Below are 18,408 nucleotides of genomic sequence, written 5' to 3' on the forward strand. Positions count from 1 at the left end.
GCAGCCCCCACCCGCTGGAGCGGCTGATCAAGCCTTGCGCCCGGGGGTGGAGGGGCTTTGTCCGGATACGTCGTGGAACTCAAGGCGGTCCTAGAGAACCACGCTCCCACTAGGATCACCCCGAGTCCACCATTAACCCAACTTTAAAATGGCATGCTCCACTTCTTCCCGACTCTTCTCGGCGCTTGTCTCCGCGTTCTTCATCTCTGTGATGCACTGCCAGTATGAGAAATACAGCTTCAGGAGTTTCCCCAGGCACGAGCTGATGCCCCTGGAGTCCGCTTACAAACATGCACTGGACCAGTACACCGGAGAGAAGTGGAAGGAGACGGTGGAGTACATGGAGGTGTCTCTGCGGCTGTACCGGCTGCTGCGGGACAGCGAGGCCTTCTGCAACCTGAACTGCAGCTCCGTGCGGCTGGAAGACGAGCACAAGTTTGTGGAGTTTCCAGAGCTGCGGGCGTTTGGTAACGTTATGAAGAGGGCGCAGTGCCTGAAGCGCTGCAAACAGGGGCTGCCCGCTTTCAGGCAGACGATGCCCAGCCGGGACACCATCATTGAGTTTGAGGACAGAGAGCCGTACAAGTACCTGCAGTACGCCTACTTCAAGGTGAGCACGTTACGTCATAGGTGGGGTCATCAGAGGGTCGAGGGGCCCCGACCCCTGTGTGGTTGGACATGTGTTTGTACCTCGTTGTGATGGTTTTCAATGCGCCCACACTTTCTTTCTCAACGTCACTGACAGTGGTTACTGTTGCTCTCTGACGTCACCTACGTGCCACGGATGCACAGGTCTGCGAGGGTTCGGGAGGTCCTGGACTTTTTATCTGAGAATGCTTGAGTTGTGTTGTCCTTCCAGTTAAGAAGTACAACTAACACAAATAATGAAATGCAAAGAACATTTAACGGTTCACAGCCTCTAGAAGGGAACTGTTTAGGACTACGTTATGAATCACTGTTTATTTAATCACTGTCGGAAAAATAATTTGGCCTAAATTTAGGCTTATATTGCCATGGAAACAAAGCTGCAACAAACCTGAATAGTTGAATTGTTTTCAATTTGACCTGAACATTAATTTCTAATGATCCCAAATATAGTCCTCCATTCAGTTATTCTGGAATTATTTAGTTATCAAGTCCCTGTGACTTCTCCACATGGTACCAACAAATAATATAAACTTACAATATAAACTCTACATGGTTTATATACATTTTTATTTTATTATATTTCCTCAACTAATTAACACAATGAAAATAGCTGTTTACAATGTGTGTTTGTGTTGTGTCTCCCAGTCCGACAACCTGGCCAAGGCGGTGTCTGCCGCCCACACCTTCCTGCTGAAACACCCGAATGATGAGATGATGCAGAGGAACATGGCGTACTACAAGAGTCTGCCTGGATCCGACGAGTACCTCAAAGACCTGGAGACCAAATCCTATGAGGTGCACACACACACACACACACACACACACACACACACACACACACACACACACACACAGACATGTATGAGTCACACCCATACCCACTTCTTTGTTAATTCATATAGATATAAACAAACCATCCTATATTGGCTGTGTGGGTGTGCTGAAGGAGTACACAGCCTGTGTTGAGTCATTCATAGACTCCAGTGCTTCGCAAAATATGAACATTTGGTTCTACGATACAAAATACCTCAGTAACCCCTGTGTTGGCTTTTGGACCTTCTAAGTGTAAACAAGGTGGTTGCTAACCAGTGGCTCAACGAGACGGTCAGACGTCGTTACGCCGGCTCGTCCACCTTTCGCTTCGCCGTGGTGACGTGAAGTTATGCGACTGGTGTTGTGGACGCCCACAGAATTAGTTTGGGTCGCTGAGCTTCACAGGTATTCTATAGATGAGAGGAACTACAAATACCACAGCGCCATTGTCAAAGACAATTATAAAGTACAACGATTTAAGAAATGTTACAACCATAAATCCTAAAAAGGTTTAAAGACATTTCAAGGATCCCAATAAAAGAGACGGGAGGTAGTCTTGCAGCCGACAACCTACCCGCAAATACTTCCATCATCACGAATGGAAATGTCAATGGCAGCTACGACATTGTTTCAACACATTTCGATGTCGTCCTTCAATCAAAGGATCGGCGGTTCGATTCCTGGCTCAACTCGTCCATGTTGTTGTGTCCTTGGGCAAGACACTAAACCAGGTCAATCTTTGATTATGCCTTTTCCCCGTGGATGCGGGATTCAAGCAGTTTTCCAGCCGAAGAGACAGAATGAAAGCACAAAGGCATCGAGCTCATATCATGAGTTTTGAGAGGAAGTTTATCTGAACATGGAGAATTTGTAAACCTTTTTGAAACGTCAGATAGCAATCCTGTCCAGAATAAACAACCTTGCCTTTGTGTGTGTGTTATTGCAGACACTGTTTGTGCGCGCAGTACGGGCGTACAACGGTGAAAACTTCCGTACTTCGGTGTCCGACATGGAGCTGTCCCTGCGTGACTTCTTCAAGGTCTACGACGAGTGTCTGGCTGCGTCCGAGGGGCCCAGAGACGTCAAAGACTTCAAAGACTTCTACCCCTCTATAGCCGGTCAGTTCCTCTGCAGTGGGCCTCCTCTGACTCTCCCCCCTTTATTCAAGACTTTGTTGTTAGGCCTAAATGGAATCTTTTTTTTCTCTCATCATAATATTTTGAACCTTTCCTCCTCAGATCACTACATCGAGGTCCTTGACAGGAAAGTGAGGTGTGAAAGTGAACTGACGCCAGTCGTAGGAGGTTTTGTGGTGGAGAATTTTGTGGCCACCATGTACCACTACCTGCAGTTCGCCTATTACAAATGTGAGTGGCGTGGTGTTTCCAAACGTCTACTGTGTTGATATGACTGAATTCCCTGGATTAAGTTCAGTAATCGTGTTTTCAGTGAATGACCTGAAGAACGCAGTACCGTGTGCAGCCAGCTACCTGCTCTTTGACCCCAGCGATGAAGTTATGAAGAATAACGTGGCTTATTACGAGTTCCACAAAAGCCGGTGGGAGCTGACGGAGGAGGACTTCCTCGCCAGATCAGTGAGACATATTAATGACGACAAATCTTATCACCCAGTTGCTTTTAGTTCTGAATAAACAAACAAGGTACTTGTTAATCAGGGAGCTTTTTTTGTGCTGCTTGTCAGGTTGCCTTTATACAGAGCCAGGCTGGCTGTTTCCTGTTGTTTCCCATCTTTATGTTAAGCAACACTAACTGGCTTAGCACAGACAGACCTTTAAGTGGTATCAGTCTTCCCATTTACAGGAATCATGGCAGGAAAGCGTATAAACTTGTTGCTTTTAATTAAAATTGGTTAAAAAGGGTCTTTTAGTCTGTTAGATGAGACGTTTGACACCCCTCTTTTGCCTGTTTGCGTAGCTTAACAAACATTCTTGAAACAGAGGAAGACAATTAAGGTTCACTATGACACACATTTAAGCTGCTGTGCTCCTGTGTGTGTGCTACAGGAGGCACTGCGATACTACAATCAGACCACCATGCAGCAACAGATGTTGGAGTTCTCCCGACAGCGCCTGGTGAGCGACGACGAGGTGAGTGCCTGTGTTTACATGCGTATGTGTGTTATTGCGTCACAGCATGCTTTTAGGCGGCGGGATATCTTTAGTCAAGGAAACCATTTTTACCACTAAAATAGAACTGTATAATTCCCCTGTTATCAGTTCGAACAATCCTGGATTATTTAGTCTGATCACATGTACCATGTAGGCTCTGTGTTATTAAGCTGCAATATGGCAGACGGCCATCAGGTGGCAGCACTGGCATTTCTTTAAATTCTTACAATGCAGCCCAAGCACACCCAGGACAAACCAGGACTACACGCTGTATTCAGTGAACACCTGTCAGTTCTTGGCTGCTCTCTCTTTAGTAATGCAAGGTGACAACTCACAGATAAATGTGTGAGTCAAATATTTAATGCGGATGCATTTCAAACAGACCCCGCTGAGTTGTGTCTTTTCTTTTTCCTGTGTGTGTGTCTCTGCAGGGGGAGGTGCTGGAGTCTGTAGATGAGTTCCTGGATGGTGATGATTTGCTCAAATTAGAAATACCGCCGAAACAATGAACCCCCCCCCCCCCCGTTTGTATTTATTGGGTTTTGCAAGAGGCTTTGATTGGTCACTGGGTTTTTACCCATCCTGAATATTTTTTACTTCCAATTTCGTGCACGAAACACATACACAGTACAGTGGCTAATTAATTTACAGACAATGATGTTAATAAAGATAGAACTATATATACTTGCTTTTTTATGGATCCGTTCCTCCACTGTAAATCAAGTATGTCGGTAACGTTGAAATGATAATAAAACTCAACAAACATGTCTTTCAAGTAAACTTTACAGTGTTGTCGTAATACTACAGTTACTGCTGTTGGGGATGTGATCGGTTGTGAGTAACACTTATTTAGTCTAGGACTGCAATGATGTATGCCAGTAAGTAACTAATATGCTTAATTGTTGTCAGTAAATAGATAAATATACTTGTCACAATATCCTAAAACCTATAAGGTAGGCTTTTCCAGTCCAACCATAAAATGATCAACTTCCTATTACACAAGACCAAAACAGGAAATCATTACAACTGAAAAGCTGAAACCAGGGAATGATCTAGTTTTTGTGCTTGAAAAATTACCCAAATTATTAATGAATTGATCAATCGATTAATACTCTGTTTCAGTCCGTTGATATTTGGGGTCCTGGTTCAGCAGGAGGTTTGCGAGGTCCGGGCTGTGCTGAGCAGAGAAACACTGAGTTGTTTAATAATGTTTGAACATTGAGTCTCTGTGCAGTTTGTCACACGGTGATGTAAAAAACCCGCTGGGGAACATTCTCGCTGTGTTACTGTTCGTCTGTGACTGCGTGCTCATTTCTCTCCTGGCTGTATTTACCTGTCTCTTTTATTCCCGCTTCTTCTCCCAAGCCAATTTTCGCCTTTCATCAATCCTCTTCTCTTTAAACATCCTTCCTCATTCTTTTAATACATTTCTGGGAAACATCACAAAGAAATAGGGGCTTAACGTCTTGGTAACAGGTAACATAAAGGGCTGATTGTCAGAAGTCAAGGTCACAGGTCAAAGTCACATCCTAATATTAAAAGTTGATCACAAACGTAGACAGTAAATGACAAACAACAGACCATGCAACGATAGATCTAGACCACGGCCTTGCAACAATAAATGTAGGTGTGAAGAGTTGATACCACATGTTTAGAAGTTTATTGTGACACAAATACAGTACACATTTCTTCCTGACATCACACACATCACGCTGTTTGAGATGAAGAAGAAACAGACTTGGAAAACTATAAGCACCATGTCAATAAGAGTCCTTTGCTTTCTTTATAATTTGTTATGATTTTTGCACATCGGCCCCAAACCCAAAACCAGTCTCCGTATTTTACAAGTCTTAATGATGATGATCAGTGTTTGTGGATCATGTGGCAAACCTGGTGGGATTACTCGATAATCTACAATTCATGCTATTGAGTAAAACAAAGAGTTGTAAAGGGCATTTTGTCTAAAGTGAAGATGTGCTGTAAAAGACATGAAGAGGTAATGTCAAATGTGCATGACTGTATTTATTTCCCCACACACCAGTGATGCTTCACTATGAACAGCAAATTCTTACAGTTAAAGATTCATATTTACACACACGTGCAGATGCTATACTCCCCCTGCTCTCGGCACATCAAGACTTTAGTTGTCAATTCAGTTTCAGACACCAAAATACGGAAATCAAAAAAAGTTGCTGAAATATTTTGAGAAAATCAAAATAGCTGTTATTCACTTAACCTGTCCAAATTCAACAAACATGTGTTTCATAACTAAATATGTTACCCAAACACCATGACATTTTTTTTTTTTTAGGAATCAGCTGAAAACACTGAATGTGACAAAAAAGAATGAACGATCATTACATCATGAAGCGCCATCCCCACATTTTACATTTATTACAATTGAAGCACTTTCTATAAGTTATTTCTATACTTTCTGTTGTCTTTTTACATCACCAGGACTACAAACTTCAATATCTAAGTGAAAACCCTTTTATGGATAGTTGAATGTATTTACAATTCTTTTGATCAGCTTTTCTATTTTAACATTTTACCTTTGTTCTCAAGTATTTGGCACAGTATAGAAACAGCAAAAACAAATATTACCAAATCATGCAGTTCACTTTAAAATCCCAATTTTTTTTACAAGAACTGGACAATAAACCAAATCTACAAAGTTGTAACCCAAACTAAATGTACACATATTGCAAATTGTCTGAAGTACAGAATAGCGTTAAATTAATAGATCCTGCCACGTCCAGCTTAAACTTCTCATTTTGTATTTTATTAGGACAAACATAGCAGAACACAAATAAGGAAGATTAATCAATGTACTGAAAAATAGCATTTCCTTTATCATTTTAGGGCATGTCGCCAAGCCTTAATCTTAACCTAAAGTTATAGGCTTCAATTCACATAGTATTTTTAAATACATTTTTCATTGAACACTCTAAACCGTCAGTATATGTCAAACTATTATTAATCCTTTAAAGATGTGGGAGGCAACATCTTTTATTCAATAATTCCATGATAACTTTTCAACATGCGGTGCAGAAGTCCAGTTTTCTCTCAGACCACTTGAACTACAATATGCTGAAAGGATATTATGGATTTTATGCCCAATGATGCCAAACATAAACTGCCTAATCCAGATTTAAATTAAAACTAAAATATTAGGGATTGTGATTTGAGTTTTTCTATGTTTCCATGGCAGCACCACAATGTTTGGTATCTGGTTGGTCTGAATCCCATCAGCAAACACAACAGGCCGCTGACCGGCGGATTGCACAGACCTGAGACACACACAAACACACAATCATACACACACAGACACACACATACACAAACTCACAGGGGCTAAATCTGGCCGACTGATGCCAACTGTCAAAACAAACAAACTTATTTTCCAACATATTTCCCCTATACCGCTCATTTGACCCTTTCATCTAGTCTAACCACCACCACCATCATCATCATCATCCTTTTTTTTGTTCTTGCTGGTTTGGCAGAATCAGGTTGTTCTTTTGTCACCACCTGCCCAAATCTGCGGCTGCAAAGTGTTGGAGTAACAAGTGGAATACAGTTCTTATCAACACAATTCTCAGAGACAAAGAGAGAAAGATGGGGAATCGAGAACAATGCAACTACATCAATGAACACTAAGGTAACACAGAGAGCGTTTACCCTAACGTCCAAGAGCCTTGACGTCTCAGTTCATATATGCAGGTGGGCAGGCATGCCTTCTTGTGGTTTTCCTACATGGTTATATCCTTAAAGTCTCCTTTTTCAGTTCCTGGAGTTAAGTCCAGTCAAGACCTCTCCACATGTCCAGCTACATGTCAGAGCTTTGAAATATTGGGTCGGTGTAATGCAGATGACTAAAATTCCTTAAAATCGATCTACCACCATTTCACTCGGGTTCCACTGTGTTAAGCATCAGCTCTTACTGTTTTATGCACTTTTCTGGATCACAAAGGTGCTCTTCCAAACAGGGCTGTAGCACAACTCATCCATTCACACCTATCCTAAATCTCAAATTTCTAGCAAGATGAGGGGCTGTGCTTTCCTCTCAAATTCACCCGAATCTTCCCATCCCTCCTAAATGTCTCTTTCCTCCGTTAGTGTCCCTCTGTCCACATCCGTCACTCTTACACTTTTTGCTGCATCTCTATCTGTTGGCCCTGTCTGGTCTGACTTTGGCCCTTCCCATTCATCTCGTACACTGAGCTCTTCTGCTGTTGCCGTCGGTAACACCACACCCCAACGATAACCGCCGTGGCGATTGCACACAACGCCACAATTATCGCTGCCACCGTCGGACCTCGGCTGGAGGAGCTCGGAGGATGGGGAGGGCAGTTGTCTCCTGTACAGATCGCCTCCCCTATCTCTCCCTCCATCTCCCCCCTCTCGCCCGTCTCACCGGGCAGATTGTATACCGTGTGCTCTTCCGTCACGACGTCGTTGCCGTCGTGCATCGGTGGAACTGGGCCGTGACCGAGGAAGGGGTGCTCGGTGAGGTCGCCCTGCCAGAAGTGGGTGGGAGCTGCCTGTTGTGTGTCGTAGTCCAGGGTGTCGGAGTGCGAGGGAGAGTCTGAGGGCTGTGAGGGGGCAGCGTTGGGGATGACTCCAGGCCACTCCGCTCCCCCTTGATTTAAGGCAGACATTGTGGTGGGAGACTCGGCCACCTCTGGTAGGGTGGTGCGAAGGCCCGGTCCACCGATTTCCACCTCATTAGGTCTATCTGTTGCCCTGACAACGCCCCCCCTCTCTGCATCCTCTGGTCTTAAACTTTCTGTTGTGGAGTCAGCAATTTCTGTTTCCTCTGGAACGACAGGGTAGCCGTCCAGCCAGGTGTCATCTGTGGCGACCGCTCCTTCTGCTCCCTTCTGGGTGCCGTTCTGATGTTCATCTGCTGCTGCAGAAAAGATGACATGCTGATGACCGTCATTGTCATCTTCATGGCTGTCATGGTCATCGTGGTCATGGTCATCGTGTTTATGGTCATCGTGGTCATGGTCATCGTGGTCATGGTCATCGTGGTCATGGTCATCGTGGTCATGGTCATCGTGTTTATGGTCATCGTGTTTATGGTCATCGTGGTCATGGTCAGCGTGGTCATGGTCATCATGGTGATGGTCATCGTGGTCATGGTCATCGTGGTGATGGTCATCGTGTTTATGGTCAGCGTGGTCATGGTCATCATGTTCATGGTCATCGTGGTCATGATCATCGTGTTTATGGTCATCGTGGTCATGGTCAGCGTGGTCATGGTCATCGTGGTGATGGTCATCGTGGTCATGGTCATCGTGGTGATGGTCATCGTGGTCATGGTCATCGTGGTGATGGTCATCGTGGTCATGGTCATCGTGGTGATGGTCATCGTGTTTATGGTCAGCGTGGTCATGGTCATCATGTTCATGGTCATCGTGGTCATGATCATCGTGTTTATGGTCATCGTGGTCATGGTCAGCGTGGTCATGGTCATCGTGGTGATGGTCATCGTGGTCATGGTCATCGTGGTGATGGTCATCGTGGTCATGGTCATCGTGGTGATGGTCATCGTGTTTATGGTTAGCGTGGTCATGGTCATCATGTTCATGGTCATCGTGGTCATGATCATCGGGATCAGTGTAACGGTGGTTGTCATCCTCCTCCAGATCATCAGGGTCAGGATGTATTCGATCGTCGGTCACATCGTCATGTTTTTCATCGCTTTCATGTTCTTCATCGCTTTCATGTTCCCTGCCAGTGTCTTCATCCTCCTGGCTGCGAACACGACTGCGGCCGTCTTCGTGTTCACCCATGTCGTAATGGTCGTCATGGTCGTCATGGTCGTCATGGTCATCATGCTCTTCGTGGAGGTCAGGTCTGTCCAGATCCTCATGCTGAGCTGGAATGTAATGCTTCACATGATCGTCGTCTTTGTCCTGGCGACTGTCGTGGCCATCGAGATCATCATGGCGGCTGTCGTCATGGGCATCCGGTTCTTCATGGCTGCTGTCATGGCGATCATCTCTGTCATCTGTGTCCGGATCATCGTAGCCGCCTCGCTCGTCTTCGTGGTCGTCAACATCAACCGGACTCTGGTGGTGGTGCGTTTCTTGGCTGTCATGCTCTTTACTCTCCTCTGATTGGGAGGCCTCAGAGGGGAACCAGAAGAGGTGTTTTTGTGAGAGAAGAGAGACGGGTGCTTCTGTGGCTGCATCAGTCTTGACTACCTCCAGACTCTCCTGCTCCCACCTCGGATGGCCTATGAAGTCCTCAATCGCTCGCTCCTCGTCTTTTTCTCCTTCTCCTTCAGCTCCTTCAAATGGTCTAAGAATCACCTCTCCTTCAACATCCGGCTCTCCATGTTGGTCTTCATGCTCCTTCTCTAATTTGACACTGAAGCTTGTTTCTTGCTGCAGCTGACTCCATCCCTCCTCTGGTCTCTCATTGTGGCGCTCTGCCTCGACATAGGAATCGGTGAACTTGTCCTCGTAGTCCACGGGACTCTCGATCTCATCTGCAGAAACACAACAAGGAAACATTTACTCAATCAGCTGATGAAGCGAAGTCAAGTGAACAGTAATTATTAAACCCCCTGAATTTTCCAGGAAACCAGTGGAGACTTCAGTAAGTCACTTCTCCTGGCCGAGAAATAGCCCTGCAACATGTTGGATTAAACAAACTACATATAATGTGTTAACTAGTCAACTTTAGAGGTGCTGGTAGTTATATTTAGTTTTGCCAGGCTCACTGTTTTCTCTTCTTTTACAGTATTTACGCTAAGCGGCCGCTGGCTCCAGCGAGAATATCATCAATCTTCTAAAATAACTCTCATCAACAGTCAAAGTGTTCCTTTAAAGTAAAGCATCGTGATGCTGAATCAGATGCTTATTTGAAGGATGTATAGAGGTGAAAGGTGAACGTATTCTGCATATCACACAAACTAGGTAGTAAAGTCAATATAACTTTGTGCAACGGATTGTTTTCCCTCTGTTCTCTCCTTTGTGATCCCTCAGTTTGATCTTGGGACGGTTCAGGAACACAAACATGACTACGACCCTCTTGGCTGGCCATGGACACAGGCCTGGCATTCTGCTTTCACAACCCTTCTCCCTCCGCTACGAACTGGGCCACACTCTGGCATGTCACACTGAGGTGTCGGAGCAGCACAACTGAGACTCTGTTTCTCAAAAGGCCAAGAATCAAACACCGATCACCTAACAACACCGACGGCCAACGTTCGGTGCTCAGCTAAGACCGAGGGGCCCAGGGGCAGCGGATCTTTACAATATCCAACAGCTTTATGCTCTATTTTTCAAACAATTTGACAAAAGAATGACAAAGAATCTGCACATCATTCAGGAAAAAATCGTATGGCCTTGGCCATCGTGTACAAATGTTGAGGGAAAAATGTTCTGATGTTACTACCTTTAAGTTACTTAACATACATAGGTAGGGTAGGAATTTGGCATACACAAGTTAACCCATCTTGAAATGTATTGTTTAATACTGTTGGAGTAGAGTTCACATAACGAAGGTTTAGCTGACAATTGTGTTTCATTTGAATCAAAATCCCGTAACAATCTCGACTGCTCTTATTGCAAATCAAGGATCCCCAACAACTCCAAGTTAATGTGCTCCTCAATACTCTGAATTGAATATTAATTAAATTCAGTATGAATAGAGTCGTTAAAAAACCTAAAACATTCAGGGCTTTTGAGAAAACCTTTTTGGGACAGAATCACAAATTACAAATTTGCATCAGTGGACCTTTCTGTCCCACTCTCAAACATTAACAGTTTAAAGACCTTCTTACCTTTGACACATATCTCCACTAGTCCATACCACTCTCCACAGCTGTCGCACAGCAGGCTGAAGGCACTGTGTCCACTGGGTATTGCATAACCTGGCACACAGGTGTACAGCAGCTCATCTCCCATCTCATACCCAGTGTGCCCCTGTAGCCGGGCGTTGGGAAAGGACGGAGGGTCACCGCACAGCACATCTGCCAACCAGAAACACAGACATGCATGTGGCCTTAAAAAACATACAAAGTGTGATATAAATGTTTTGAGTTGTGACAATTAAACAGAGATGATGCAATCCCTCCTCAGTACGGCACAGTGTGGTTCATGAACCATGTCTCATCATTATTATCCAGCGTCACAGCATCACTCCTCCATTTATGAGCAGAAAGAGATTAGAATGACTCAAGGGACAGGAAGCAATGGGCTTTGTGGAAACTGTGGATGTTAACAGGACCACTAACAATGCTACTGGGATGAGATCAAGGCTATGTATTGTCTTGACTCTGGTCCAATTTTCTCTGGTAATTAAACAGAAGCAACAGAGCTTGTTTGACTTTTAAAAAATGCCATTCACTACACATTATTGTTTTTACTCCTTTCTAAACCTTTTAGTATAAAATCAATGCCTGTGTTATTGTTTTTAACATTATAAAATTAAGGAGGGGTGTTTCTTTTTCAAAATGTTAAGTATGGTTGTATGTAGGGCTGATCTCATGCAGTCAACCTTTGGAGAGTTGGTAAAGCTTTAATGGCCTCTAACAATTTACTCCTCTCTGAAATGGGAAGGCAACTAGAATAAAGCTATATTTTTCCTGCGCCAGTTTAAGAGGTTTGGGGTGTAAAGAGTGGAGATCCTGAAGTCCAGCGATATAAAGTGCTCTCACCTTTTCTATATCTGTGTGGCAACTCCACAGCTCAAAGGAAGCAGCTGGACAGAATTGTTTGCTTTGCCCAATAGACCATCAGCTGTGATCCTCATCTCTGACATCTATGAGACCTTCATTCTGCGCAAATATCTAAAGATACTACAACCAACCTGCTGTTAATGTAACTCTCCCCTCAGGGAGAAAGACTCAGGACAATCAGAGCTCAGACATCTAATGTCCTCAAGGCTCCTCGTTTATGCATGAATGTGTGAATATGAAACATAGCAATGGAAAACACAAATACTTACAAAGCTCATCCATTCATAACCTGATCAGGACGTACTTACGTATATACAGATGTATACATTCTGAGTGTATATATCTGTGTGTGCTGTGTGTTTACTGACCTTTGTCTTTGATACAGAAGGCGTCCAGGTGTGCAGCGTCCTCTGTGCCGTTTTCTGTTCTCACGTCCACTGCTTTCAGTGCACCGCCCACAACATTACACACCGTGGTCCTAGAAATATAAAAGAAAAATAATAAATCGACAGATACTTCATATGTCTACTCCACTCCATATCAGAGGGAAATATGGTACTTTTTTACCACACATCCAAAACAAGAGTAGCATAACGTTGTTTGTTTTTCTCCTTTAATCATTAATCACTTCTGACCCCTGAGATTTATCTTTTGACCAACAAGTAAAATACCTTACAGTATGTAAAGTAGTTCAAACTAGCATTACCTCGAGCAGTTATAACACTGTATACATATTAATGCGTTATCTAATAATAAATAAATAATATTTCAGTTACAGATTCTGCAGATTCCTTTTATTTTTATAAAGTATATTTTGTTGATAATCCTTATGTACTTGAAATAAATAGAAATGTCAGATTTTTAGTTGTAATTTAGTATTGTTACATTAATATATTGGTACTTTTACGCAGCTAAAGGATCTCTGAGATCTGCTGAATAAAGTTGACAAAAAATACGACGGCACACAAAAACAGATATACTTTCTCGGTGCCAGCTTGATTTGTTGCTTCTTCAAATATTATTACAGCGTGACATCAGAGACCTCATGGCTCAGACATGCTGCACTATCATGCGGCACAATGTTATCGCACTGAGGCACATTACGAATAGATGTTCCCATGCAGAAGCCTAAAGTCACAGCCAACTTCATATAGAACAATCAGAACATAAGGGACTTAATTTGAAACGCTTTCCACAGAGACCAAATGAATAATGCCGTCAGTGCACAACGGCAAAAGAATGCAGAGTAAACAGGCTATTTATGTTGCCATGTTAAGGTTTACAGCATCACTAGCCCATTTGACTCAAACGTCCTGGACCAATCAAATCACGTTCCCATAGCAACTCATGACACCAATCAACCTCATTTGAAAAGAAAATTCAAAACACAGTTCGGAAACATAATTAAAAGTCAGACGTATTACACTTTTCATATAATATTGCACGGTTAAAACATTAATCAAGCTTCATCAAATGGAAAAGGTGTGCGTGAGTGTCTTAGTGTGTGTGTGTGTGTGTGTGTGTGTGTGTGTGTGTGTGTGTGTGTGTGTGTGTGTGTGTGTGTGTGTGTGTGCGTGTGCGCGTGGATGTGTGCGTGTCTACTTGTGTAACTGAGTTAATTTAAAGCATCAGTAATTGGAAAGAATTTGACTGGCAGTGCAGTGAGAATGTGAGGAGTGGTGTGAGTCATACTGCTCGTGCCACGCTAACTTCAGCTTATAAGGACACAATTCTGGGAGAGAGAAATGGGCAGAAATCAACAGGGAAACACTCGGCGAGAGACTAAAAAAAGACTTGTTTCACATTGAACTCTAATGTCTGTAGGCATCTGTGTGTGTGTGTGTGTGTGTGTGTGTGTGTGTGTGTGTGTGTGTGTGTGTGCGTGAGAGTGTGTGAGAGAGAGAGAAAGATTGACCTCTATCAGAGACACTTCACCTGACCGAAGAACCATTTCTCAATTCCCTCACCTTGTGTGACATAACTATTACCGGGAAACCTAAAGATATCTGTGTGTTTCTATGAGTTTGCTGGCATTATTGTGTTTGGTTGCCATGACAGCAGATCTATGATTGACAGGTGAGAGGAAGACGTTAAGGTGGGAGCGTCAATCTGAAACATATTTGTTATTATGCAACAGACCTACACGTTATGTCAAGTACTACAGGTTAACTGGCATTTACATCAGAGCGTGTAATTAATATTTATTTAAGGAGCAGGAGAAACTTTCTGAACCAAAATGTGGCCAGCGGCCTTCTCTTCAGGGATGACATTATGCCTTTAAAAAAGAACGTGACATTCTCTGTGTTCTGCTCACTTAGAGCAAGAGAAGAGGCCGTGGGTTGTAGAGATGAACTCAGCGTGGACACACAGCGTTAGATGGGTGATACTCTGTGAAACATGGTAAGCAGGTGTGAAAGCTGATGCCCACTGGTCAACACGTAGAGAGCAGGCAGCGTAGGGAAAGAAAAAAAACATGTCAGCTTTTCCTTTGACCAGACATTCGTCATTTTTTGGGCAGACGCCATTTGGGAGCAGGTTCAGTTTCATAACACTGATGATTCCTCCTCTGAATTACCCTTTCCACATATTTATTTAGATTTCACGTGTTCATTTTCAAAGTCATTACTTTATAAACCACCATTTATTACACATTTATCAACTTCCAATATCTTCTTTAGATCATTGAACACACTTGATGCCCGAATGGAAATACTGAAAGGGTCATTTAGTCTATCAGTAACATTACAGAGAGTTGTAGTGCTTGTGCTATCCATGCATGAGTTGGCCATGTAGAGGTGTGGTCGAGTTAGTCGGTCGGTCTGTCTGGTGGTTTGGCGGTTGGTGCACCATTTTAGAACAGACCCAAATATCTATAGATTGCCATGAAACTGAATTGTAACAACTTTCATATTGAAAAAAATAGTTTTAGGAATTTCTTTATTCAGTTCTCAATTGAAACTTCTCCTGAGTGCCAAGTGTGTAAGAGAACAATGGTGGGCGATGCGAAAACGTGAAAAAATGTCAAACACGATTGGCCTCAATTCAAGCTAATTCTATACTAAAGAAAGCATTGTTATTAATATAATATTCAATCACTGCCAATACATCACGCTACATGCAACACAGTCATCATTTAATCCTCTTTCAATATGCTTATGTTGCAAAAACAGTTACTCATCTTTAAAGAATTTAAGGCAGTATATTAACTCAACACCACCACCCATAATGTTGCCGAGCAAGAAGCCCTGAAATCCCCTTATAATGGAACCACACAGACCACGAAGACCACAAAGACCACGAAGACCACGTACTTTTCATGTATCCGCCGTCATTACCACCAAAGAACAGCACACAGACTGTCATTCCCCTCACGATGAACTAACAGTGTATCTTCTCCCTCCAGGCCCAGCTCGTGTCTTTGTCTGCATGGGAATCTGTCCGTCTCTGGGTGCTGAAAGCTGTGTGTCATGTTACCGTGGAGATGAGAGGTGTAAATGGAGGCAGTTGTCGACATGACACCCCGGCTCAGAATTCCCTCCTCCTCCAGGAGTGAACAGAGAAGTCTTTCTCCCTCTCGTCCTCTCTCTTTTTCTCTCTCCCCCCTGAAATGTGTCACTCTCTTCTTCTATCTTCCCCTCCTCTCTATAGCTGCCTTTACTTCCTTTCTCTTTCATCCGTTCCTGCAACCGCTGTCACACTCACAGAAGCGCACACACCAAGATGACCTTTGACCTCTCTAAAAATCTAAAGATGCCCAACATGTTCCTTAAAGGGACAACGACCGTCGATTCCTCTTTTCTTACCCCACTGTGCCTCCATAGAGCCACCCACGGGTGCATGGGGAGAAGAAACACTCCACCACAGCAAAATGGAGCTCCTCTGCTGATGCCAGGCGGGCTTGCTGAGAGGCACAGGCCCCCTCAGCGGCTCTGAAGCCCTGCAGGCCGGAGGAGATTCTGAGGTCCAACATGAACACTCGACCTGAGAGGAGAGAGAGAGCCGGGAGTCAGAGGAACACCTTTGGAACTTCCTATTTCCTCTTATTAACCTCTTATATTGCAAATAGTCACACGTTTTCATGAGCGCCATGTTAAAAGTTGCCAAGTGTGATCAAATCTAAAAAATATTCCTTCACCTTTTCTGTCTTATCTAAAGACAAATATGATTATTAATTAATATGGATTTTGAGACGGATCGCAAAATCTATCTAAAACCATACTATGTGTGCCACAATACAGATGTGCATTTAAGTTTAAATTTAAATTGAACTATTGTAAATCATCAATTAATGAAGACATGTATCTGCTTATCATAAAATTACAGTTCACGATACATTTCACAATATATGTCATGAGACATAAACAGTACGTTGGCAGCTGTGAAAACGTTATTAAATAAGTCAAATTATTGTTTGTAAAGGATGACGAACGGCAGCAGAGATGTTTGACTCTAGAGCATTGGCCACGGAGTGATCAATGTGCATCACAGGAGTGATCAATGTGCATCACAGGAGTGATCAATGTGCATCACAGAGCCCACTGACTGTCACGCAGTGAAGCTCATATAGAAATAAGATCAATGCAAATTTAAATAAACTGGAGACCAATTTATTCAGGCATTAGGTTAATGTGGTTCTATGTTTTTTATCTGTTGACTACTTCAATTTCTCTTTTTTTATTCTCTGTTTATTAACTTATTTAGCACCTTTTTATCATCATGAGTTGGTGTTCAGAATCACGAGAGCACATGTTTAACTTCTTAGCTCTTAAGATGTCTAGATATTTGGAAATATGTACTGCTTTATTTTATGAAAATGATTTTTTTATTACTTTAAAAAACTTATATTCAGAAGAAAAATACAGGCGATGATTACTACATGCGCAAGGCAAGGTTTGATTATTCAGCGCGCGCTTCCTCCCAACCCCAAACATTAGCCTACTAAAGGAAACTAATTCAATATTCCAATAAAAAAAGTGTAGGCCAATTGCTTTTGGGAATACATTGTGAGTTTATAATAGTCTGTGGTTTGTTGTCCCATTCTCATTGGAGGCTATATATCTTTCATAATTGTCTTCGAGTACAAACGCTTAAAATATGAACTTACCGTCTGCATTCACAACAGAGGTCACCACAAGACAAGCCAGGCATCCAAAGAGCAATAATGTTGTGTTACAACGATCCAGCATCTTTTGGAAAAATGTCTCTTTTGTTTGCTGCAAAGTGTGTCCGAGAACCTCCAACCGACGTATGTATTCACAACCTTGCAGGTCAGAGTGTCAGAGGAGAGCACGCTGCCGGTCCGCTGGCTGACAGCTGAGGATGATACCGGAAAGAAAACGGTAAGAGCGGCTCACCGGCGAGGGGCCGTTTATCTCCCCCAAATACTCGCCTTCGCAAGCAGATGGAGAGTCTGTGTGAAAGCTCGCGTGTCCCCGTTAGTCAATACGTCACAGCTCAACATGTTGAGGGTGGGCCAAGGCGGACTGCTCCTTTAGAGAGAGAGAGAGAGAGAGAGAGAGAGAGAGGGGAGGAGATGTGGTATCATGGATAAAAGCTGTAGCAAGAGTCGCAGACTGTCACCGCATTGCTATTTAAAGACATCCAGCGGCTGATGAGGGCTCTCAGGTCCACGACACACAAGTAGAGCTTTGAGCATCACATCTTAATTAAGGTGAAGTGTCCCCTCTGCGAGGCCCAACTTCCCTCTATTGAGCAGTGTGTGTTAATGTGTGTGAGTCCCATTTGGTGAGAGGGAGATGAAGAGCAAAGCCCAGAGCTTTTTAGAGCATGCAGACATTGTTCCGTGAATCTGCAGGTGAAGATATAACCACCGCATACCAACAGGATCCACATTACTAAAGCAACATACTAGTCGTTATACTAGACAATACAAGTTATCGCTTGTATTGCATTTCCACCTCATTTGCAAATGCATACATGCAGAAACATCTCATGCAAGATAAGAGTCTAATATTTTGAAGCTGAAAGTTTATTCTTTGATGAAGCAATGCCACCAAATAACTCAAGATTAAACAGCATTTCTGAACTCCTCCAAACTTTATTTCAATTTTTAAGTCTATGAAGTGAAAAGAAAAATGGAAATTTGATCATGCATTTCAT

The 18,408-nt window shown here is 43.2% G+C and overlaps 2 protein-coding genes across 2 annotated transcripts; one reads left to right on the forward strand and one right to left on the reverse strand.

Annotated features, from left to right (window-relative positions):
- The first annotated feature begins 28 nt into the window (after positions 1-28).
- crtap (cartilage associated protein) lies at positions 29-4,375 on the forward strand. Its single transcript, XM_056418176.1, has 7 exons — positions 29-610; positions 1,294-1,443; positions 2,408-2,579; positions 2,700-2,828; positions 2,911-3,056; positions 3,486-3,569; positions 4,022-4,375. Exons 1-7 carry the CDS (start codon positions 149-151, stop codon positions 4,097-4,099), a joined length of 1,221 nt encoding a protein of 406 aa, XP_056274151.1. The 5' UTR covers positions 29-148; the 3' UTR covers positions 4,100-4,375.
- Positions 4,376-4,471: 96 nt separating this feature from the next.
- Positions 4,472-17,474, reverse strand: susd5 (sushi domain containing 5). The gene is made up of 5 exons (XM_056418190.1): positions 17,393-17,474; positions 16,092-16,269; positions 12,657-12,766; positions 11,392-11,580; positions 4,472-10,092 (listed from the first exon to the last, which is right to left on the reverse strand). The coding sequence occupies exons 1-5, from the start codon at positions 17,472-17,474 to the stop codon at positions 7,736-7,738; spliced, it is 2,916 nt and encodes a 971-aa protein (XP_056274165.1). The 3' UTR covers positions 4,472-7,735.
- Between the last annotated feature and the right edge of the window lie 934 nt (positions 17,475-18,408).

The sequence above is a fragment of the Pseudoliparis swirei genome, chromosome 1, assembly GCF_029220125.1.
Source record: "Pseudoliparis swirei isolate HS2019 ecotype Mariana Trench chromosome 1, NWPU_hadal_v1, whole genome shotgun sequence".
NCBI classification, from domain to species: Eukaryota; Metazoa; Chordata; class Actinopteri; order Perciformes; family Liparidae; genus Pseudoliparis; species Pseudoliparis swirei.

Bases quoted from the DNA above. Each gene is read 5' to 3' on its own strand.
- crtap (XM_056418176.1), top strand. From the start codon at position 149: ATGGCATGCTCCACTTCTTCCCGACTCTTCTCGGCGCTTGTCTCCGCG. The intron at 611-1,293 runs GTGAGCACGTTA...TGTGTCTCCCAG, and splicing joins TGCAGTACGCCTACTTCAAG to TCCGACAACCTGGCCAAGGC. The intron at 1,444-2,407 runs GTGCACACACAC...GTGTTATTGCAG, and splicing joins TGGAGACCAAATCCTATGAG to ACACTGTTTGTGCGCGCAGT.
- susd5 (XM_056418190.1), bottom strand. From the start codon at position 17,474: ATGCTGGATCGTTGTAACACAACATTATTGCTCTTTGGATGCCTGGCT. The intron at 12,767-16,091 runs GTAAGAAAAGAG...TTATATTTCTAG, and splicing joins CTCTATGGAGGCACAGTGGG to GACCACGGTGTGTAATGTTG. The intron at 11,581-12,656 runs GTCAGTAAACAC...TCTGGTTGGCAG, and splicing joins CTTCTGTATCAAAGACAAAG to ATGTGCTGTGCGGTGACCCT.